General features: G+C 39.6%; 1 protein-coding gene across 1 annotated transcript; it reads left to right on the top strand.

Annotated features, from left to right (window-relative positions):
• LOC109001174 (cytochrome P450 81Q32-like) lies at window positions 1-2,282 on the top strand. The gene is made up of 2 exons (XM_018978351.2): window positions 1-1,248; window positions 1,429-2,282. The coding sequence occupies exons 1-2, from the start codon at window positions 346-348 to the stop codon at window positions 2,053-2,055; spliced, it is 1,530 nt and encodes a 509-aa protein (XP_018833896.2). The 5' UTR covers window positions 1-345; the 3' UTR covers window positions 2,056-2,282.
• The last annotated feature ends 22,227 nt before the right edge of the window (window positions 2,283-24,509 follow it).

The raw sequence follows: 24,509 nt of genomic DNA, 5'->3' as shown, positions 1-24,509 counted from the left end.
CATCCAAATGATCCCGCAGCAGCAGAACTAAATAGTTTGATTAGAGCGGTGACGTTTAATAATTATTATATAGGTTTCGGTGTCTCATCATCTTCCACAAACCATCGGTCCAATCCTCGCATGCAGGAGACCATTCAAACAGCGGAACCTTCATCAATTTCAGTGCTAGAGCCATTAATGGCGGTAGTGCCTTTCCCTGTGATGACAGATCAATTTCTTTAATGGTTTCTGAGATTGGCAAAAGCTATCGTCACCACAAACATCCATCGCTACGTTTTGCTTGTATATATACAGCCTGATCCAAGTCCATTGTATTCGAGTATCTTAATTACTAAGTATCCATCCATGGCAATCCCATTCTACTGCTATTTTCTGCTCTTTCTCTTCTTGTTTATCCTGACAAAACATCTGGTTTTGCCAAGCAAAGGACTCCCACCAAGCCCTGCTCTTTCCCTCCCTATTATTGGCCACCTCCATCTCTTTAAGAAACCCCTACACCGATCCTTTGCAAAACTTGCAGAACAATATGGTCCAGTTCTCTTCATTAGGATGGGCTCTCGCCCTGTCCTCCTTGTTTCTTCCCCCACTGCAGCCGAGGAATGCTTCACCAAAAATGACATTGTTTTTGCAAACCGCCCTCGCTTCCTCTCCGGAAAATACCTTGGTTACAACTACACTACCCTTGTTTGGGCCTCCTATGGCCACCACTGGCGTAACTTGAGGCGCATAGCCTCTCTCGAACTTCTGTCATCCAATCGCCTCCAAATGTTCTGTAGCATACGTGTTGACGAGGTTAGATCGTTAATTCACCGGCTTTTTCTGGACTCGGAAGGGGTTGAGTTTCGGACCGTGGACATGAAATCTACGTTTTTTGAGCTTGCACTTAATGTCATGATGAGGTTGATCGCAGGAAAGCGGTATTATGGAGAGAACGTGGAGGAGAAACTGGAGGAAACTAGAAAGTTTAAGAAAATTGCCGTGGAGACCTTTCAGCTCAGTGGGGCAACAAATATAGGAGATTTTCTGCCGGCTTTAAAGTGGGTTGGATCGAGAGGACTGGAGAAAAGGTTGGTGATACTGCAGGGGAAGAGGGATAAGTTCATGCAGGACTTAATTGAAGAACGTCGAAGAACAAGGGGTGATTCTGCACTTGAAAACAGGGGCAAGACCATGATTGACGTCCTATTGTCTCTGCAAGAAGCTGAACCAGAGTATTATACGGATGATATTATCAGAGGCATGATGCAAGTAAGCTTTAACATCTCTCTCTCTCTCTCTCAAAATTCATGTAGCTTGAAAGAAGAAGATCACTTGATTCTAATATATAGTTGCTCAAACACTCACACGGAAGAAAACTTTTTTTGAACGTAATAATGGATGAAAGCCTCCCTGCAAATTATGAAGCAAATTCCAATTTTTGTTTTCCAGGTCTTGTTGACAGCAGGGTCAGACACTTCAGCTGGAGCAATGGAGTGGGCATTGTCACTTCTGCTGAACAACCCAGAGTCCCTTATGAAAGCCCAGGCTGAAATTCACAATCACATTGGACAAAACTGCAGGCTGCTCGAGGAATCAGATTTTACAGAGCTTCCCTATCTCCGCAGCATCATAAACGAGACACTCCGGATGTACCCACCTGCCCCACTTCTTCCCGCCCACGAGTCATCCGAGGAATGCACTGTCGGGGGCTTTCACGTCCCGCGCGGCACAATGCTACTGGTAAATGCGTGGTTCATACAAAATGATCCAAAAATATGGGCAGAGCCTAGAAAATTTAAGCCAGAGAGGTTCCAAGGTCTGGAAGGGGAAAGGAAAGACGGCATGGTGTTCTTGCCGTTTGGAGCAGGAAGAAGAGGTTGTCCTGGGGAGGGCCTTGCGATCCGGATGGTGGGTCTGGCCTTAGGATCACTCATTCAATGCTTTGAGTGGAAAAGAATTGGAAAGGAAATGGTGGACATGACAGAAGGAGCAGGGCTCACTTTGCCAAAAGTGCAGCCCTTACTAGCCATGTGTAGGCCACACCCTGCAATGGAAAATTACTTCTCTAAACTCTGAGAAGACTAGAATCACCTCCAGGCTCCTCCATATGTTCTTTGCTCGCTTCAGTCTCATATTCCTATTTTCTAGCTGTTGCTTTCTGTTTTGGATTTCGAAGTTTAGCTTGCTTCACGACCCATTAAGAAAGTCAGAACAGTGCTGCTGTCAAGGTGTCTTTCAAACCAGCCCAATCTTGGGTTGGCAGCTTACTCCAAAAACTGGCATTTCTAATGCTCTTTAATTTGTTGGTCTTTTTTAATTTTATTTTTTGTGTGTGTACTTCCTGTTTTTTATGTCAGTAAAATAAAAAACAAGAAATTAAAGACAATGGCACTTGTATGGTGGCTTGCACATGAAAGACGTACGCAACTGTCGAAGCTGGGGACACAAATTTCGTTAACTAGTTGGAGGAAAAATACAGAACCCTGTAATTGATAACTACACTTCACCAATAAGAAAATACATGCATTTCTATACACAATAAAACACTGATTGGATGTTAAGCTGAGTTGAGATGAGTTGAGTTCGATCTAAAAAATACAAATTTAAGCATGAGATTTTTATCATATTTTTATTCAAACTCAATCTTGTATCGAAAACAAAGTCGATCCAAAAACGAGATATGATATAGATAAAAGTAATTCTTAATATTTAACTATGTAAGACTACATATATGTTATAAGCATTTTATATAATATATCCATTACAATTATATCTAACTAGTAATTATATTAATTATAATAGTATTCAGCATGGATGTGTGGATGATAAAATGGCCATGATTAAAAGAGTGATGAATATTATTCCTCTTAAATTTGTATTTAATCCTCTGTTTTATTTAATTTTGTAAGGAGCGTAACATGTACAGTCTATTTACGTCCAAAAAGGTGGCCCTTAACATTCCCACAAAGGTGGCAACTGACATATGTCCAAAAAACATGAAGAGTAATGCAACCAATACTTAAAAAGAATAAATCTATCTATAAGCTTATTTATTGACACCAAAATTCCAAACACATCGTTGATATTGAAGCCACATACTACCACATTAGTTTACATAAAAAAAAATGGTGCGCTGTACATGATCAACCTTGTAAATAACTAGCATGATTATTCTAAATTTTTTTTATGGTTTTTGTCAGAGGGTAAAATACATTAGGCTCAAAATAGTTTTCAAAGCCCAATCCAAAAAGAGTCATCATTAGAAAACAAAATAAGAGAGAGGGATAGGAGACAAGAAGGGACAATGATGTGAGGGTGTTAAAGGTAAATGGTGTTAGGAGAAAGTGGAAAAGTGAGAGACGGTTAGACACACAAACTTAACATCCATCACCACTACTAAGGTGCACGCGGAAAGAGATATCAGATAAAATGGGACTTCAAAGGGGGTTCTTCTTCTCCGACTTCATTTTTTTTTTTTTAACCTCACAACAGGGAGACTCTAGGAGAGGAGAGAAATCAGATCTTCATTGTACAGTGAGGACGAGAGACCATGAGAGATTGTAAACAAGTATATTATAGTGAAATCTCCCCCTCAAACCCCCGTGGACGTAAGTCTAGTACCAAACCATGTAAATTTGTGTGTGTATCTCTCTTTATTTTCTTTGAATTTAAATATTTTTCACTGCTATAGATGTACTCATGGATACCGTATAACCACACAGGACTAGCGTCAGGGGCTCCACAACACCGATTGAGGCCCAGCCCACTTCAGCATGTCCAGGAATAGATCTTTCTTCCCTTCCGAGCTGCACCATTTTTTGGAGTTAACAGTAGCGCTGTCTGTGGGATCGAGATTGTTTTTGTATCGGAAGCAGAACAAGGATGATTTCTCGGCGTGCTAAATAATCTTTGAAGGAGCAGATGAAAATCTTCCAGATAAATATTCTCAACTTTTCGAAATTTATTTTTATGGGCAACACTATTGGGGAAATTGGGCGAGTAAACCTTTTCTCCCCAAGTTGGGAATCCCCAGTTACTCGTCGCTTGAATTGCAATTGCTCAGTATTCTTTCAAGGTATTATGCAAAATAGGGGGGAGCATGGGATAGGTCGGGATACACTAGACACGCACGCCGGAAAAGACTAGGAATGCACTGTGCGCCTAAGTGCATAGTGCATTGGTACAACGTAGTGGCTGTGCATGGTGTCAACAGTGCCATGCATGTACCACCTAGGGTGCATGTTATTGTGCATCCAAAGGCTCGCGGCCTCCTGCCGCTAGCCCAAGTGACTCGTTGGCAGTTTCTGGAGACAACCGAAATGACCCTCGTCCACAGGGGAGCTCACTAGCGGTCACCTTGTGGCCTACCGGCATCGTCTATGCCTACGGCAGACGAACACTGTCCCACAGCCACGCATGACTTGGATTCATAGCGAACTCATGGCAAACTGTCGTGAGCCCTTTGTTCCCGTCGGCGATCACTGCTTGAACCACCGGTGTCTTCTGTTGGCTAAGGGGTGGTCTCTGACCACCACAGTTGAACCTAGTCTCCCCTCGACCGAGCACCCAGTGCACGAAACGTGAACTAAACTCCTTGGCCAAGCTCACGGCCGAGGTCTCCCCTTGCCCGTTGAAGGACCCCCACTCGGCAGCCAGCCCCTCCACGGGCAGGGACTCATTGACCACAGCTCCATGACTCCAAGGACTCCACAGCCACAACTACAGGGATTCCACGACCACGACTCTAACATATTCCATGGCTAGAGGACCTCCCCTCGTCGGTCGCACCTCTCCTCTACTCGACGGGCAGGGACCCCACGGCCACAACTCCAGCACACTCCACAACCCTTGACTCCTCGACCACGGCCTTGCACCATGCCAAGGTCACCCTTTGGCCCATCACTCATCACCCACTGCACTACGGCCATGCTGCTAGGTCTCATAGCCCACTGCACTGCGGCCATGCAACTGGGTCTCCTTGCCCAGATTCAGCCGTGCAAACGGCTCGACCAGTGAACATCCCAACTACAACTCGGCTGCATGCAATGCAGGTAGGAGCACATCGGCCACACGCATGGTGGGTAGGAACAGCTTGCCCAGATGCATGGCAGGCACGTGGCCCACCACTTCACTCAGCGGGTAACATCCTGATGAGAACAAGAAGTCACCTAGTGTTCCACTCACCCACAGTACACGACCCGAGAGAAAATGAACATATCTGAAAGACGGACAACTTCCCCAATAACGAGCTAACTTAAAAAAAAAACAAAAAAAAAAAAGAAAGAAAAGAGAGAGAACAAATGACAAACAGCAACGAGCAAAACATAGTCATAGCGACTAAGTATTTTGGTTTGTCTCATTCAAAACTTCTGTAGATTTTATTTTCACTAACATGATTGATCCCTGTAGCATTGAATCTCCATAAACTACTTACCTCCCCACGAGGCACCAAAGGGATGAGTGTAACGCCTAAAGCTGCTCTATCTCTATCGCGGAAGAGTTCGGCTCAGTGTTCGGCTACCCAAAGAAAAGTTCTCCACCAACGAAATCTCCATCAACTACTTATCTCCCTGAGAGGCACCAAAGGGATGAATGTAATGCTTAAGGCTGTTCTATTCCTTTAACAAAGGGGTGTGGATAAGCCTTTGGCTACTTGAAGACAAAATCTCCACCAACAAAATCTTCATCAACTACTTATCTCCCTGTGAAGCACCAAAATGGATGAGTGTAATGCCTAAGACTGCTCTATCCCTCTCACGAATGAGTGTGGGTCAGCCTCCGACTACCCAAAGATGGAATCTCCACCAACGCAATCTTCACCAATGGAATCTTCATCAACTACTTACCTCGACGCGAGGCACCCAAGGAATGAGTATAATGCCTAAGGTTGCTTTATCCCTATCACGGAGGAGTGTGGGTCAGCTTTCGGCTACCTAAAGACAGAATCTCCACCAATGAAATCTCCATCAACTACTTATCTCCCCACGAGGTACCAAAAGGATGAGTGTAATGTCTAAGGCTACTCTATCCCTCTCGCAGAAGAGTGCGAGTCAGCCTTTGGCTACCCGAAGATGGAATCTCTACTGACGGAATCTCCATCAACGAAGGGGTGGACCCCCATCGTTGGAGCAGCTCAGGTTTACAAATTTCGCAGTTGTGATTGGAAAATATTTGTATTAGCAGGTTTGACTTTTGCAGCATCTCCTACTTACCTTTCCTCTAAGGGTTAATAGGCGGGTCCAGTTTTAAGGCAACCCGACTTGCCTCACGGCGAAGTGCAAGATCAGTCTTTCGATTGTTTGGAGTTATTTTTGAGAAAACATCTCCTCCAGCAAGCGCCAAGCCTCCGGTCATCGCCACACTCACAGGTAACGCTTCAGGTTTGCGAATATCACATTCATGATTTGGAAATATTTGCATTAACAAGTTTGACTTTTACAGCATCTCCTACTTACCTTCTCGCTGAGGGTTAACAGGTGGGTCCAGCCTTAAGGCAACTCGACCTACCACACGGTGAAATGTGGGATCAATCTTTCGACTGCTCGATATTTATCTCGGGATAGCATCTCCATGAGCAAATGCCGGGTGTTCCCACACGTGCCATAATTGTTGCTAGCAAGTTACCTTCAGGAATCAGCTTTCAAGGTTAACGTGCCTCCGAGCTCCACAACTGCATTAGGTGGACCCAGAGAGCCAACGGGCTCCTTGACCACTTCGTGCGGGTTACAACAAGCATACTCCAACATTAACCGCAATTCACATCGGAAAAAGAAAGTTCACCATCACCATCGAAAATAAAGACACCGGAAGAAAATATGCCTTTCAACAAAGACTTAGGATGAGTCCAGTCTTACAAACTACTTGACCCTTTTTACCATTTTTATAAAAAGTCAACAGGAGGGAAAGTTCAGGGATTGCCCGACCTCCCATGTGCCTGGAGAGACGAGAAAGGTTAGGGACAGCCCCACCCGACCTCCCAACTGTTCGAATAGGTGGGCAAGTCACTTGACTGCCCGACCAACCTTCGTATGCATCTTATGTGGTCGATCATATCTCCCGCTTACCCCTCCAAGACGTCCTTCTCGATCGCGCTCTAAGCGGTCGAGCCTACCTCCCGCTCACCTCGCCAAGAGAAACTTCGCACTCGCGCTCTGAGCGGTCGAGCCTACCTCCCTCTCACCTCGCCAGGACGGGCTTTGTGCTTGCACTCTAAGTGGTCGAGCCTACCTCCCACTCACCTTGCCAAGGTAGGCTTCGCGCTCGCACTCTACGCAGTCGACCCATCTCCCGCCTAATCTCGTGCTTGAAAATCCTTACTGCTTAACGCAAGAGGAACAAATGACCAAGGACGAGCTCTCTAATTTATTTCTCTATGGACTAGGGCTAATCAATTCGATTGCATATTTTACATTTGGAGATTCTCAAGGTTTGTTTTGGATCAAATTGTCCTTAAGAATCGAGGGCAACTGTGATGGGGTAAAATATACCAGACCCAAAATGATTATCAATGCTCATCCTATCAAAGGACCATCATTAGAAGATAAAATAAGAGAGAGGGAGAGGGGACAAGAAGGGACAAGGGAGTGAGGGTGTTAGGAGAAAAATGGAAAGAGAGAGACAGTTAGACACGCAAAGCAAACATCCATCATCACTACCAAGGAGCACGCGGAAAGAGATGTCAAATAAAATGGTACATCCAGACGACTTCAAAGGTGGTTCTTCTTCTTCTTCGACTTTATTGTTTTTTCAACCTCACAACAAAGAGACTCCAGGAAAGGAGAGAAATTAGATGTCCATTGTATAGTGAGGATAAGAGACCATGAGAGAGTGTAAACAAGCATATTATAGTGAAATCTCCCCTTCCCAAACCCCCGTAGACAGACTTAGTACCGAACCATGTAAATCTGTGTGTCAATCTCTCTTTATTTTCTCTACATTTAAATATTGTTCACCGTCATGAATGTACGCATGGATACCGTACAACCACACCGGATCATCCATCCCAGGGGCTTCACACAATACTGATCGAGACTCAGCCTACTTCAGCGCGTCCAGGAATGGATCTTTCTTCCTTTATGTACTGTGCCATTTTTAGACATTAACATTTTCCAAAGTGAAAGAAATATAAGTTGAATACAACATTGAGATTTTTTACTAAAACGTACTGGTTTGGGATTAGGAAAATTTCTGGAAATGGTTGTGGTATGAGATTCAGATAACATACTTTTAATAAATAATTGTAAATCAGGTAGTTCCTTAGAAGATTAAGATACAACTTGTACTCTTTATTATTATTAATTTTTTATGTTTGGTGTGGTACGTACCAGAGACAGTTTTCTATTTTTTTGTTACTGGCGATCAACAACTCTTTATTTTATTGTGTAAAAGGTTGTGAAAAATGATCGCGTCTATGATTACTATATTTATTATTATAAGGATTTTATTATATATAGAGGGTAAGTGTTTTTTTGCAATCTTCTAACTAATAAGTGCTACAGTCATAAATTTTTTTTATAAAAATAAATTCATAAATTGACATGATTTTATATGAAATATTAAATCTATTCTACAATAAAAATAATTTTATAATTTAATATATCGTATTAAATGATGTTAATTTGTAAATTTATTTTTACCAAATTTCTTTGTAATTAAAACATTTTTCAATTAATATAGGATGATATTTTGTCATAGATCAACGTCAAGATTATTGATGCTATTTTGTTTATATATATATATATATATATATATATATATATATAGCTTAGAAGAAATGTTGGAATATCATTATTAATTTATTAATGTAAGTCTCCCATGGTCTCTACCTTTTAAAACGCGTTATGAACTTTTCAAGCCTTCTCCTTTTCTTATCCTCTTATTGTCATCTACTTATTGATCACTTTATTTTATTTTTTATGAAATTTCATTTGGCAGTTTTCAATTTGTAATTTTTTTTTTCTTTTTGAAAGGAAAATAAGCGTCCTTTTGACATTATGGATGACTATGACTATCAGAAGAAAATTTTATATTTATTTTATTTTTGTCTTTTGACCAAAATGCATTGCCTAACGAGGTTGCAGGGTATATGGGGAATTCCCCAAGTAGAATTATTGCACGAATTTCACAAAAGTTCTCTAGTAACTTGCATAGAAAGTAAGATTTTTCCACCATCACATTCATCGGTAATAAGTTGTCATGCATATTTAAGACATGTTTATTTCCCACAAACAATAATGGTGGATAATAGTTTTACCTACCATTACACTCGTTGGACTTGCTCCTTTTACCACGAGTTTCATAGAATTTAAATTCGCTTTTATAACGAAAATGAAAGATTTTTCATACAAAATATGTCATGGTAAAACACAAGTAATCTCCACAAATTAGAGTAATCATGAAGAATAAAACATTTTGCGGTGAAGTATACGCCACAAGACTCCCACAAACAAATTTGATGTGTAAAAGGTTTTTTTCAAGAAAAACCGGCCTTTCGCCATGAAGTGAAAACACAATATTTCTTGTAGTGTTTTAAAAATATAACTGTAAAGTTTTGAACAGCCACACAGTAAATTAAATACAACTTTTAAATGTTTTACTACGACTTTGAGTTTGGTGTGCTTGAATTCAAAAAATATTATTATATTATAGAATTGTACAATAATTGCATATAAATTATATAGTAAACATTGGAGGCAAATTTTACCCGTTGATTACTTCTATTAATTTGTGAAAAAGCATTTAATTGGTCCATTTTTTCTTCATTGCTTTTAATCATAATCTCTTCGATTCTCTCAATAAACACCAGACCCAAAAAAGGAAAATGGAAGTAGAGTTTTATATTTTCATCATAGCGGGGTACTACTTTTTCTCACAAAAGTAAAAAGTTTCTTATCATATTTCCATTCCTTTCACATTGCAAATTATTTGCTATTAGTATGTTATGTCTACTTTTTTATCTGTTTATATATATACATGCGTTGATCATCGTTTAACTTGCTTTCTAACCACATCCTACCTAATCCCATTATCCCATTAGATTTCTTTATTCGCCTTCTCCACCCACTAAGATTTTCCCTTTCTATTTTGTACTAGACAATCTTTTAATTTGTCACTCAAGGCCATCACATCCACCTCTGTTCTCCACTTGCATGCAGCAAACATTGCAACAGCAAAAATCACATATTCATTTAAAAATATTTATTTAATCACTAACTAAAGAAAATTAAAAAAAATTAAAAAACATTTCGGTAGAGAATTTCGGTATCCTTTGTGGGCAGTGTTTTCCAAGAAAAGAATCCTCCACTCTCTCTCTCTCTCTCTCACTTTCCTCCGTTGGTCGCCTTCTTCTTTTTCTAATTGTTTGGCAACCGCTTCTCCATCATCTTTGTAAGCATGAAACAGCTGAAAGGAAGAGATCTTCGTCATCAGATAAAAAGAAAGAGATGCAGAAAATTAGGATTTTGTTTCTTTTTGTTTGGTTGTACAATGGGGAAAATAATCATATGTAGTAGTATTACAACTCTTATGTTACTGAACGGCAATGCAATAGTACTTGTTCTTCTCTCTTTCTCTTTAAATATTTGCCCAAATCTATGATTTATACTTTTTTTTTTTTTTTGGTTTTGTTTTTTTCTTCAAAAAACCATGTCGAATGAAAAGATCCCTTTGGGAGGAAAGTTCGAGCTTAAATTTGTTGCTTTGAAAAGCAAAATCTATAGCATTCATGTTTTTTGGTCTTTTGCTTTTCTTGTTATTTTATTGTTCTTGGGTATTTTGCTCTTGCATTTCTCTGTGAGTGATGGAGGAGGGAGGGGAGGAATGAGGGAAAGGTTTTCACCCTTATTAGATGAGGGGAGGGGAGTGACTCGTTAAAAAATGAGCAGCTCAAAGCTATCCCAAGTGCAAGAAGATATCGTGTAATAATTAGGCATAAAATTTCAAGATCATCTCTTTGAAAAATGTTGCTTAAATTAAGCTCGTGTAAGATAGTGAAAATATTCACAAAAAAATAAATAAATGTAATGATATGTTCAATTAATGAAAGAGTGCAATGAGAATAAAAAGAGCACTAGTCATGGACCAGACTTATATTTTTGAATTTTTGAGCGTTGCAAGGAAAGAGTAAAAAGCTAAGATGCAAAACAATAAACTAATAACTAAACTAAACTCACTAAAATTAATTAATCAAAAAGCAACATACTAAACTAATTTAATTAATAGCATATTAAACATTAAATTTGAAACTAATTAAATACCAAATTATAAAGCTAGCTAACTAATCTAACATTAACCAACTAATGACGCAACAAAAAATTAAATCTAAATTACCCACCTACTAACCAACAAAAATTGCCAAACTAATTGTAAGACTCAAAATTAACAACTAAATCCAACAAATTGAAATTAAACAATCAAGAAACCAGCTAAGCTAAACAATCTTAATTAATAGAAAATTAATTAACAAAATCAAAATTAATTCAGCCCTAATTAACCCTTAATCAATGTAATGTCTAATAGAACTAACAAAACTAAGCTAGATTAGAAAATAATTGATAAAATACGAGCTGGAAATTGAAAAGTCCTAAAATCAAGATTTTAGGGTTCATCCTTGTTCAAAATCAAGGAAAACAACTAACATCAAAGTAAAACAAGCAGGAAATAGAATACCCAAAATTGAATGGTTCTAAGCCAAAAATCTCAAAAATACACTCTAAAATTTAAACTAAAACTAAATAGAAAGTTAGGGAATGAGAAGAGCAAGTAAGATGGCTGGAGGTGGAGATGTTCGGTAGCGGAGGAAGGCTAGACAGTAACGGTTTGGACCCCTCGAGGAGCTCTTCACATTGGAGGCGCTGCTTCTTTTTTTTTTTTCCCCTACTTGCGTGTTTTTGGTTCCCTAGCTTGCATGTTTTTGTCTCCTAGCATGTGTCCATTCTTTTTCTTCTGCATGCATGTGTTTTTTCTCCCTTCTTAATATCTTATGCTGTGCATTTTGGAGAGGAAAGGTGTTGAGCCTTTCTTTTGTCTTTTTTTCTCTTTAAGCATCGGTGCATGTCTTAGCCTATATAAAAAAGTAGAAACTAGAAGAAATGGAAAGGAAGAATAAAATATTAAAGATGTGTTGTGCATGTGAAGAAATATTGCCCAATTAAATCACAAGTTATAACATTAAGAATAAACCATGCTATCAACCAATTTAAATCATAATTTGGATTTATGCCTCTTATCTATTTTTCCATCTAAAACCAATAATAATGTCATGAAATAATTGAAATATATTGGTTTTAGATGTATAAAATATGTAATAATTCAGTTCAATCACACTCCCCAACTAGTATTTTGCTAATCCTTAAACAAAATAGTGAAAATTAATTGAGATAAATATTGCATAAAGATCAAAATCCAAACAGAAGCAATCAAACACAATTTTGAATTCTCACAAAAGGTGACACATGACTACTTAGCCCTTGGAGCTATATTTACCAAGACTATCTCAACATATAGAATTGGGGCAAATGTCTAAGAACTCAAATGTGTGTGTAACTAAACTAGTTATGTATTCCTCATTACTAGCCAAGATTTGTTCTAGGAGTTTTCAACCTTAAGATTAATCATTGCTGATTCTAACCGCCTCAAGGCCTAAGGGACTAGTAGTTTTCACGTCAACTCTGTTTAAAGGTTGAACACTCAACCCCCAAAGTTTTGAATAACTGTTTCTAGCCTTTACTTAAGAAAGCTCCCTAAGCCGCCTTCATCCTTGTTCTTTCTTTTTTTTTTTTTTTTGAAAATGGCTCGGTAGTCCTACAGTTTACTTCTCATGTGTTAAATGAGTGAACAGTAAATGAGAAACACTACAAGTGTAAGTATGTGCAAAATATCTTTCAAAACTTGCCCTTCGTTCTTTATAAATCTTACCAAGTCTGATCTCAATAAGTATAGCATCCTAGTGTTTCAAGCCACACATCAATAAAATATGATGAATCAGAAATCATGCTCTATGCTTAGACTTGAAAATAATTTTTCACAAAAATAATCCCGCACAACTACTTCACCAAGATGCTCAAATTTCACAAAATGCTAGAAATAAAGTGTGTGTCAATCATTTGTGTATCAGTGCATATCACATTAATGCAAAAATTGTGTTTTTATGTGCACACACTTTTCACCCCCTAACTAGTTAGAGACATGGTCTTCAATAAATCGAACGAAGGAAAACAAAGTGCACATGAATAAGTAAATAAAACAGACAACCTATCATGTGATGTAAAATCAAAGCAAAACAAAAAATATAGATAAAAGACAAAATGAAATTAAAGAAAGCTGTAAAAGGAAAAAAAAAAAGGCTTGAGACATTTTCTATTGACAGTGAAGCTATTGTTATTTTTCGGATTGACAATGTCTATCGCACAGTGAGAATGAACCTCCTTTACAACATAAGATCCACTCCATCGAGATTTTAGCTTCCTGGGAAAAAGATGTAGTCTTGAAGTTTAGAGGACCACTTTCTGATCAAAGACAAGATGTTTGTCATGGATCTTCTTGTCAGATAGTCCTCCATTCACTCCTTTGCCAAGCAGGAATTGTCATAGGCCTCCCTCCTTGCTTCATCAAGCTCCGAAATCTACAATTTTCTTTAATCTTTGGCAGCATCAAGTGAAAAGTTAATTTGCTTAATAGTACATAAAGTACGATACTGAATCTCAATGGGTAAATGACAAGCCTGACCATGAGCCAATCTATAAAGTGACATCCCTAAGTTAGTTTTGAATGTAGCCCTATAAGCCCAAAGAGCATCAAGCAATTTTTCAGACCAATCCTTCCAAGTGGGATAGACTGTTTTTCCGAGAATGAGCTTGATCTCTATATTAGCCAATCCAGTTTTTTTTTTTTTCCTAAATAGCCGGTAACCACTTGCGACGTGGCCCCTTCCAAAGTTTATTAAAAATCCTCACTTTTGGCGGAGGAATACCGTGGTAACATATAAAACATATGGAATACTCAACCAACAAGATTCACTCAAAGCATTAACAATAGCTAATCAAAACTCATCTAACAACTGCGAGACACAATTAGCCTTCACAAAAAACCACAACTCTAAAACAAGCCTAAGCTCCAATAAAGCCACAAACCTACAAAACCAAAAGAGAATAACAACCAAACTAACAAAACATGTCTATTTACGAAAGGATGGGAGACCCCACCTATCCAAATGAAGAATCCCCTTAAGATAAAGAGGTAGCGTATGCCTCTCTTTGTAAAGTATGTTTGTATCCATTTCTCCCTCTCTAGCAAGAAAATCAACCACACTATTGCCTTCCCGATATTGATGAAGCACCATGAAATTCACCCATTCTAACGCCGCCAGTAGATCCTCCCAAAAATCCCAAAGATATCATAAGGAGCATGTACCGTTCTGAAGCCAATCCATAACAATGCGCGAGTCACTTTCAATTATCACATTCAAATATCGAAGTCGTTTGCACAACCAAATTCCTTCCAAGATTGCTTTTAATACCACACTATTATTCGCACCTTGCCCAAAATGACTAGAAAAAGCCACTATCGCTTGCTATGGCAATCTCAAATAACTCCTCTACCTCCTGAATTACCCGGATTGCCCCAACAGCAACCATCACAGTTCACTTTTACCCAACAAGAAGGAGGCTTAACCCATGAGATTAATTTACTTGGCCTTGCTAAAAAAGGAAGATGCGGAAGATTGAGTTCTCGCACAATCTCCATATCAGGCAACGTGAGCTTTTGGAAAGCTCTTGAATGCTCTGCAATAGCACTAACCCAGTACCTAACTTGTCTCCAAACCTGTTCTGCATTATGTTTCACACCCTCCATACGTGCTTTGCATCTTCTCTTCCATAAGCACCAAGTAATCACACACGGCAACACTCCAATTAAAATACCTTTAATAGTTGATTTTTTGGCATAAGAAAACCAGCTGGTGATTCTGTTTTTCCAGGGAATGATTCTGTGAAAAGGGGGTCCCCAACATAACACTAGCCTGATGCCAAATATCTGCAGCATCCTCACCTAATGAGAGAATATGATCAAATATCTTCCTGGCAACTCTGCGCACAACAATCACATGCCGAAACCAGCAGAATTCCTTTTGCCTGGACTCTATCATCTATGGCCAAGTAGCTGAACCATACTTTCCATAAACAAATGGAAATTATTTTAGGCAGTAAAGGATGCCAAAGCCAGTCATTCCACACCAGATTTTCTCCTTTGCTTCTCAGTGTCTCCCATGTTGTTCTTGTGGAGAAATTCCCATCAGGGGTAGGCATCCAAATGCCAACATCCACACCTCTTTTACTAGCGAGTACATTTTGCAAAATTTCCATAGTTTTTTCGACTCCCACCAACTCCAGCAATAGGTCAGAGTTCCAGTTATTGTGCTGCTAGCAATCCCGAATGCATAGTTTCTTATTTGTGATCTCCTCTGTTATCATAGAAAGAGGGCTAGAAGCAAGCCACCTATCAAACCAAAAAGAAGAGTTTCCACCATGCACCAAGGTTTTCACATTATCCATGACTTCTGAAATGATGGCCACCATAGCTCTACAAAATCTTGAGTCATTTGGTCTCTCCTTCCGTGCAAGAACATGATTACTCCTGCAATATTTGGTCCTAAAAAAGTCTGCCCATAAATTGTTAGAGGTAAGCAAATTGAAAGCAAGTTTCATATGGAGAGATTGCTGAACTTACTTAAGATGTCGTATACCCAAACCCCCTTCCGAAATTGGTTTACACACTTTCCCCCAAGAATGTCAATGGACTTTCTTTTTACCTTCCACCTTGCCCCACCAAAAATTAGCCAAAAGAGAATTAATGCGAGAGATAGTGCCAAACGGAACATTCATGACAGACATCAAATGTATGGGCATGCTAGACAGTACATGTCTAAGCTATACCAATCGTCCACCTTGCGAAAGCAATTAAAATTTCCACCCGGCAATTTTGTTTCGGATCTTCTCCACTAGTGGCTCCATAATCTGGGAGCTTAACATGCCTGAAACCAAAGGAGCACCCAAATATGTAACTAGGAACTGACCTTCTGTGAAACCTATGCTTCCCAATAGACCCCGTTTATGAGCTTGGGTGATATGCTTGGACAAGAAAATCACTGATTTGGTCTTACTAATTTTTTGATCCGACCACTTCTCATACGTCTCAAGGACCTTCACCAAATTTTTTATCGACCTCTTTCCACCATTTTGCAAATATAAGGACGTCATCCCCGTATAATAAATGAGATACTAGAGGCTCCCCAAGTGGATGTAAAAATTGCCAATAGTACCATCCTCAAAATTCCTCTGAAGTAACCTTATTAGGACCTCCTCCATAAGGATAAATAAAAAAAGAGAGAGGGAATCACATTGGCGTAAGCCCCTAGCTGATTGAAAAAAACCCTTAGGGGTTCCGTTCATCATTATTGAAAACCATGCAGACTCCACACAATTTTTTATGAGCTTTCAAAAGTGGTCCGAGAACCCAAAAGCCTTCAATACCTCCAAAAGAAAGCTCCAATTAACTCTGTCATAGACCTTAGCCATATCTAGCTTTACCATCACATTGCCACCTGTCCTTTTCTTGTGTAAAGAATGGACCATCTCCTGTCCCAGTGAAATATTTTAAAAAATACTACGGCTCAGAATAAAAGCCCATTGCTCATGTGAAACGCACTTCTCAACAATATCAGTGAGTTTGAAAATAATGATCTTTGAGAATATTTTGTAAGCCACTAAGCGCAAACTAAAGGGACGAAATTTGTCAAAGCTCGAAGGATTATCCACCTTTGGAATTAAAACAATAAACGAGGAAGAATAGAACTTGAAGAAAGGAGTACCCTTGAAAAAATATTTTGCTGCCTTGACTAGATTTTTCTTTACAATATCCCAGCAAGCCATATAAAATTCTGATCCAAAACCATCGGGCTTCGGGCTACTCTCTTTCGGAATAGAGAAAACCGTTCGTTTGACTTCCACCTCCGTCGATTCTGCACACCAGAGGTTATTTTCGACTTCTGAAATTTGTAGATTTATTAACGCCGAGAGTTCACCAGGCTCAGTAATGGATTGCTCCTCAAGAAAATCTTGGAAGAATTTAGCAGCCTCGTCGTGCACCACCTTTGCACCTTCTGAAATCCTATCATCGGTCAACACCATTCTATCTAGGCGGCCCTTCTTACACCTTTGATTTATTACCGAATCAAAGAACTTAGAGTTTTGGTCCCCCTCAGTTAACCATTTTTTCTTAGCAATTTGTCCCAAGCGAGTGACTTCTCTTTTTTCCCACACCTGTAACTCCAACTTCTTAGCCAAAAATTCATCTTCATCATCCATCGAATAGCCTAATTGTAAGCGACTTTCAAGGACATCCATCTGCTACTCAAGAGCTTGTATATTAGCACCCACCCTCCCAAAAACATTTCGATTCCACGCACGTAAAGCAATCTTCATATGCTTCAGATGGACTGCGAGTTTTGAGAGTCCCGAACCCAAATCATTCCTACACCAGGCATCTTTAACACTCAACAAAAAATTATCATGCAAGCACCACATGTTCTAGAAATGAAACAGGGGCGGGCTATACAAAAAGAACGACCTATTCACATATACCACCATAAGACAATGATTAGAAAACTTCCAACTCAGGTATCTGAAATGAGTCGATCCAAAAGAAACCAAAAAAGCAGTATTAATAAGTGCTCTATCAAGCTTTGCCCAGCTGCGTAGTGCCACTTCGTGGCCATTACACCACGACATATGTTGTCCTATGCTTGATAAATCAACCAGCCCACAATGATGTATACAGTCATTAAAATCCGCCATAGATACAAAGGCCATAGATTTCCACCAATCTTTTCCGCATCCATTCGAATTATATTAAAATCACCTAGAACCAACCAAGGAGCATCCAAAACTTGGCTCTTTTCCAAGCTCCTCCATAGCTCTCTTCGTTCCATATAAGAACACTTTGTATAGACAAAAGACACTAGAATCCTTTGTCCGTCCATGCTAAACCAACCTGACACCATTTGTGCCGTAATCGAAATCGCCTCAAAGGCATTTAAATCCTACCAAAAAACCTACAGTTTAACACCCTGACCTTCATTAGAAAGAAAATGATGGTAACTCAAAAAACGGCCTAATGTTGCCATTCGATCCTCAGCCGTGAAAGGCTCTGAGATAGCAAACATATCGACTTTAAACTTCTTAATTAAAATTTCAACCTTCCTCTATACCTGCCCAACCCTCTAATATTCCAGAAAAATATTGTATTAATCATAAATCCAACTTATGGCAATAGGTATGAACTCTCTGAGACTTCCTCAGTTTTTTTTCCTCTATATTCTTTTTGAATATCAATCAGTGCTCTATGTCTGATTCATACACTTTTTCTTTACCCCTTAGCAATGAGACTTCACCTACCTCCCGCTCATAAGAATAACCCACCAACACCTTCCCCTAACTAGAACCTCGCTGACCCTCTTTTGGTTGATTTATATAGTCTGTCCCATTCTCTTTCGCAATCAACAAATCCTCATCACTTTTAGATTCTATGACACTACCAATTTGTTCCAGACTCGTCTTCTGTACCACCATGGTTTTTGTTGCAGAATGACCTTTATAATGAGCAACTGGAATTATTGGGTTGCCAGGGCATATATCTTGGACCTTCGTTGGTAGCTGCGTGATCTCTTTCGCCATCAACAAAGCCTCATCACATGTAATACCGATATCTTCATCGCACCACACTTCCTCACATTCCTCTTCATCATTTTCAGATTCTATGGCACTACCAATTTGTTCCATACTCTTGTATTGTACCACCGTGGTTTTCGTTGCTAAATGCCCTTTCTCATAGGCAACTAGAATTATTGGGCCGTAGGGCATATATCCTGGACCATTGTTGGTAGCTGCATGATCTCTACCTCCTCCTTGCTTTTTCCACGGCTAACCACCACAATCTTGGACAACACTATCTCCCCTACCTGAACGACTTCTTTTTCCCTTTCACCCCCATCATTCACCTCCCCTTCATTCCGCACCACATTATCTATCTACCCCACATTCACAACTTCCTATGTTTCTTTCATACTCTGTTTTTTTGCATCGGAGGAATTCACAACAACCTCCTTTTGCCCCATTTCCTTCCAAACATGATCCACACGCTCCTTTCCTAGTCCTCGCATCCCTTCCTTTTTCCTAATATTGTCCCGTGCTTTCTCACCAGACCGACACACTACCGCTGTATGCCCTTACCAAAAGCATTTCTTACAATAAAAGCCTATCTTCTCGTACTTGATTTTCTGCCAAAGATGTTTCTGACCAACTACCAATGGAAAACCCTCCACCGGTTCATCTTGGGGATCCACTTCCACACAGATTCTCGCCCTGGTAGCCCGTGTTCGATATAATGTCGCATTATCAGATCCAAGGAATCTACCAAACTGAGATGACAAAATCTGCTGACAATCCATATGGTATAAATGTAACGGCAAGCCAGGCATAAATATCCATTGTGGTGCAATAGATGGCTCCTTGTTTACATCAAACTCCACCGACCAATTGAACAAACGGAGTTGGCATCCTGCAACCACCCTTCCTTCCCTCGCCCAAGCATGCAGGTAATCCTTCTCATTCGCCAAATGCAATGACACATACACCTCATCCATAAAATTGATCATTGGTACTTCTGTAAAACCCCAAGTCATGATAATTTATAGCCGCAACACATCAATAGAAGGCCTCTTCAACACAAACTTCAGCACCAAAGAAACCTTCAATTCCTCCACCACCCTATCCATCTCCACATCCAAGAAAACAAATCCTAAAGCCCCATTAATCAATTAAGGTTTTCTCAAAGGCAACCTAAATTTAGCGGTCGATAAGGGCCGTTGAAGGGCTTGAGCGAACGTACGTCCACCCCTGCATGCAGAACCCACTTGTTTTCCACCCCCATCCTCGCCAAATCCATCGCCTAACCCCCCTCCCAGACCCACAATAGCACCCACCCCTCCGGCTGCCACCGGAGGGCCAAATGGCATGACCATGAGGCGCGGCAACGCCCCCACTCTAAACGAAAAAAGCCCTAGCAGAAGAGAGAAAAATCGCCCTCCACGTCAGCCAAAACTACCAAAAACAGCACTTCAACATAGCATGACATGTTATAACCAATTAGCCAATTCAGCTTGACCATTAGTCTGAGGGTGATATGGAGTAGAGACCTTATGGGTCACTCCATATTTCTGCATAAGTTTTTGAAAAGGTTTGTTATAAAAATGTGAACTCCATCACTAACGATTGCCTTGGGCATGCCAAAACATGCAAACAATTCTTTCAAGAAATGAATGACAACCTTATTATCATTTGTTCAGGTACGACTTCTATCCATTTTGAAACATAATCCACAACAACTAAAATGTAGGAATTCCCGAATGAATTTGGGAATGGTCCCATAAAGTCAATCCCCTAACAATCAAATATCTCAAGTGTAAGGATAGGGGAAAGGGGCATCATGTTAGGTGCTGTGATTTTTCCAAGTTTCTGACAAGGCTCACAGGCCTTAGAAAGACTCCACATCTATAAAGATGGTGGGCCAATAGAGTCCACTTTGCAGAATTTTGACAACAGTTTTCTTAAGTGCAAAATGGCCTCCACAGGCCCTAGTATGGCAAAAGCGGAAAAACAGAGGTAAACACATAATCAAGAATACGTCGACGCACCAATTGATCGTCACAATACTTAAAAAGATAAGGAGTGTTGAAGTAAAAAAATCGTACCTCTACAAGGAATTTATGCTTGTCTTAAGTTGTCCAATGCTACAACATATGGTTAGTGACAAGGTAATTCACAATGTCCGCAAACTATGGAGTGTGCGACATTGCAAAAAGATGCTCATAAGAAAAATCGTCATTCAAGGAAGGAGTGGATGTAGACACATTAGGCAACTGCAGTCGTGACAGGTGACCGACTACCACATTATTGACTCCCTTCTTATCCCGAATAGTAATGTCGAATTCTTGGAGCAAAAGAATCTAATGAATCAGCCTTGCTTTGGCATACTTAAGAGTAGATACTTAAAAGCAAAATGGTCAGTAAAAATGATAACAGGGGACCTAATAATGTAAGAACAAAATTTATCTAAGGCAAACACAACAACTAACAACTCCTTCTCAAAGGTCGTATAGTATTTTTGTGCATCATTCAAAGTATGACTTGCATAATAAATGATCGAAGGCTTGTTGTCCACTCTTTGGCCAAGAATGGCACCAAGAGTGAAATCACTAGCATCGGTCATAACCAAGGAGATTGCATAATATGGGCAACTGTTAAGTGTTCTTCATGGTCTCAAAAGCATGCTGGGACTCATCAGTCCAAATAAAAGCAGTATCATTTTCAACAAAGTATACAATGGTTTTGCAATACTACTAAAGCCTTGAATGAAACACCGATAAAAGCCAGCATGGCCAAGAAAAGAATGAATGTCCTTCATTATCTTAGGAATAGGCAGTTGAGATATTGATTCTATCTTGGCCTTGTCAACTTCTATGCCATGTTCAGAAACTAAATGTCCCAATAACAAACCACTAGTAACCATAAACTGACATTTCTCCCAATTTAGCAACAAATTTTTCTTCTCACATCTTTTCAAATTAGTAGCAAGATTTTTCAAACAGACATCAAAAGATTTACCAAAAACAGAAAAGTTATCCATAAAAACTTCACACATGTTATCAAGCATGTCAGAAAAATACTCATCATACAATGCTGAAAAGTAGCAGGTGCATTGCAAAAACCAAATGACATTCTTCTAAAAGCAAAAGTATCAAACGGGCAAGTGAAGGTTGTCTTCTCTTAATTCTCTAGTGCTATGGAAATATGATAATAACCAGAAAACCATCCAAAAAATAGTAAAAAGCATTACCAACTACTTTCTATAAAATCTGATCTAGGATAAGTAATGAGAAATGATCTTTTCGACTAACCAAATTCAACTTTCCATAGTCGATACACATTCTCTAGCCCGTTACCTTCCTAGTCGGAATCAGTTCACCATTAGCATTTTCAATTACGATCAAACCATATCTTTTTTTGGACTACTTGTGTCGGATTTACCCATTTGCTGTCGGAGATAGGATAGATAATGTCTACAGCTAACAATTTCAGCACCTCTTTCTTCACCACCTCCTTCATGATGGGATTCAACCTTTGTTGTGCTTCACGAATTGGTCTCGCATCTCCTTCCAGAAAAATGTTGTAGGTACAGATCGAAGGGTCAACACCCTTGATTTTGTGATAGTCCAGCCTATTGCTCCTCGATGTTGTCTCAGCACTATCAATAATTCAGCTTCCAGCTTAGAGGTAAGTTGAGAAGAAATGACTACCGAAAATGTGCCCTCAACTTGGCAAAAAAATGTACTTCAAGTCCTTGGGACTTCTTCTTCTGATGAATTCATGACTTCCGGTAAATCAAGAGCTTCAAAGACTGGCCAACGCCAACTGCGCATGTAACTCACATCTAATAACTGAGAAGACCCATCTCTCTCTGACAACTACCCCTCTAATTCTATCAACTCTAATGATGAAGGAACTATCTCAACAAGAGCCTCAGACTGCTCAGGAAAGTCATCCTCAAATGCACTCTAGGGATCAAATACCGATAACAGCTCCAAAACGTCAAAATCATATACCATATCAACTACATGCACCTCTAAATCGTTGAATCCACTAGGCATGTTGCAAGCATTGAACACTTTCATCTCCAATGTCATATTTCTGAATATGAGTTTTAGTACTCCATTTCGATAATTGATCAGTGCTTTGGACGTAGCAATGAATGGGAGTCCAAGGATGACAGACGCATGGTAAATAGTGGAGACTAGCTGCTGCATATCAAGAACCACAAAATCCACTGAATAGTAAAATTTGTTCACTTGAACCAGTACATCTTCAACAATACCCCTCGGCATGATAGAGGTATTTTTCAGCTCACCCAATCCTAACTGCTCCCGAAAGCAAATAGAGCTCTCCCAACTAATCTATCAGCCAACTGTAGCATGATAGATGTCTTTTTTAGTTCACCCAATCTCAATTGCTCATATACTGAGAACGGTAGAAAATTCACACTACTCCCCAAATCAAATAGAGCTTTCCCAATGTGTGACTCGCCAATCATATTAGAGATGTTGGGAGAGCTAGGATCTTTGAGTTTCTGAGCAGTCTCGCTCAATATCAATGTACTGACTTGCTCTGCTAGGAAAACATTCTTCTTTAGATTCAACTTAATCTTCATTGTGCACAAGTCCTTCAGAACTTTTGCATATGAAGAAACTTATTGTATGGCATCCAATAAGGGAATGTTAATCTTCACTTGCTTGAAGATTTCCTGAATCTCAATATGGTATTTGTTCTTTTGGCCTGCTGCCAATCTTTGAGGATAGGGAACCAAAAGTCGGTGCCCTCTACTAGTTTTGACCTATGCACTCACAAGCTTCTTTGACTTTGGTCTCACTTCCTCTGGTTATATTTTGGCTTCACCAGTCTCTATTAAATCTTTAGGCATAGGAGCAACTACTTGTCTGTCTATGGTCATCTCAGGTTGGGGAACTTCTTTTCCACTTCTCAAAGTAATAACGTGTAATACCCCGTATTTTTTTTACTATATTGTTCTTTTTAGTGAAGGATTATTTTAATTAATTTAAATATTGTTTGTCTTGTTTTAGAATTTATCAGATTTTCTCGTTGGATTTATTTTATAATTTTTAAGTTGTGAAATTTACTTTGATGTGCTTTCTTGATATTAATCAGTGTTTGTATTTAAATTTACTCTTTGCTTTAATGAATAATTTTATTGTTGGACATTTATTACTTTATTTTATTAATATTGAGTTGCAGTGTTTTTAATTGGCTTTTATTTATTTTTATTGTGCTTTTTCTTTTGTTGGACTTTTCTTTTTTCGGACTAGGCCTATTTAAGTGTCTTTTAGTTTCTTTTGGATCCCAAATCATTTAGCGTACCTTACCCGTGGGCCGAAATGCATGGAATGGACCAGTAAGCCCAGCCCGACGTAACCAGGAAGCAGTTTCACTTCCATATCGTATGCACGTACGTGATCTTCTAAGGTTTTAATCAACTATAAATGCATGTTTTTCTCTCTAAAGAAGTGGCCGCAGCAACCGTGCAGAGCTGCACTCCACCCTGCCGTCAACAACTACACTGACCTTCACCCCGCACCGTGCACTTCTGCAGTGCACCACCCACGGCCAGCACAGGTCAAACTCGACCACGAGCACTAAGATCACGGCAAGTGACCCTTCCACCGAGAGCCACTCCATGAAAGCCAATCACGCGTAGGTCCACCGCACGGAGCCACCCTGCCCAAACCTCAGAACCACCACCGAAGCTCTTCCACACCGCAACCCACACAGCAACCCCACTACACGACAGAAGACGCTGTTTCACTACCACCGAACGACCCCTGTTTTTAATACCCGAAACAGAGCATT

This window comes from Juglans regia, chromosome 6, assembly GCF_001411555.2.
Source record: "Juglans regia cultivar Chandler chromosome 6, Walnut 2.0, whole genome shotgun sequence".
In the NCBI taxonomy this organism is placed as follows: Eukaryota; Viridiplantae; Streptophyta; class Magnoliopsida; order Fagales; family Juglandaceae; genus Juglans; species Juglans regia.
The sequence above is the reverse complement of the archived record's forward strand: the minus strand, read 5'-3'. Positions and strand labels throughout refer to the sequence as shown.

Bases quoted from the DNA above. Each gene is read 5' to 3' on its own strand.
- LOC109001174 (XM_018978351.2), top strand. From the start codon at position 346: ATGGCAATCCCATTCTACTGCTATTTTCTGCTCTTTCTCTTCTTGTTT. The intron at 1,249-1,428 runs GTAAGCTTTAAC...TTTGTTTTCCAG, and splicing joins TTATCAGAGGCATGATGCAA to GTCTTGTTGACAGCAGGGTC.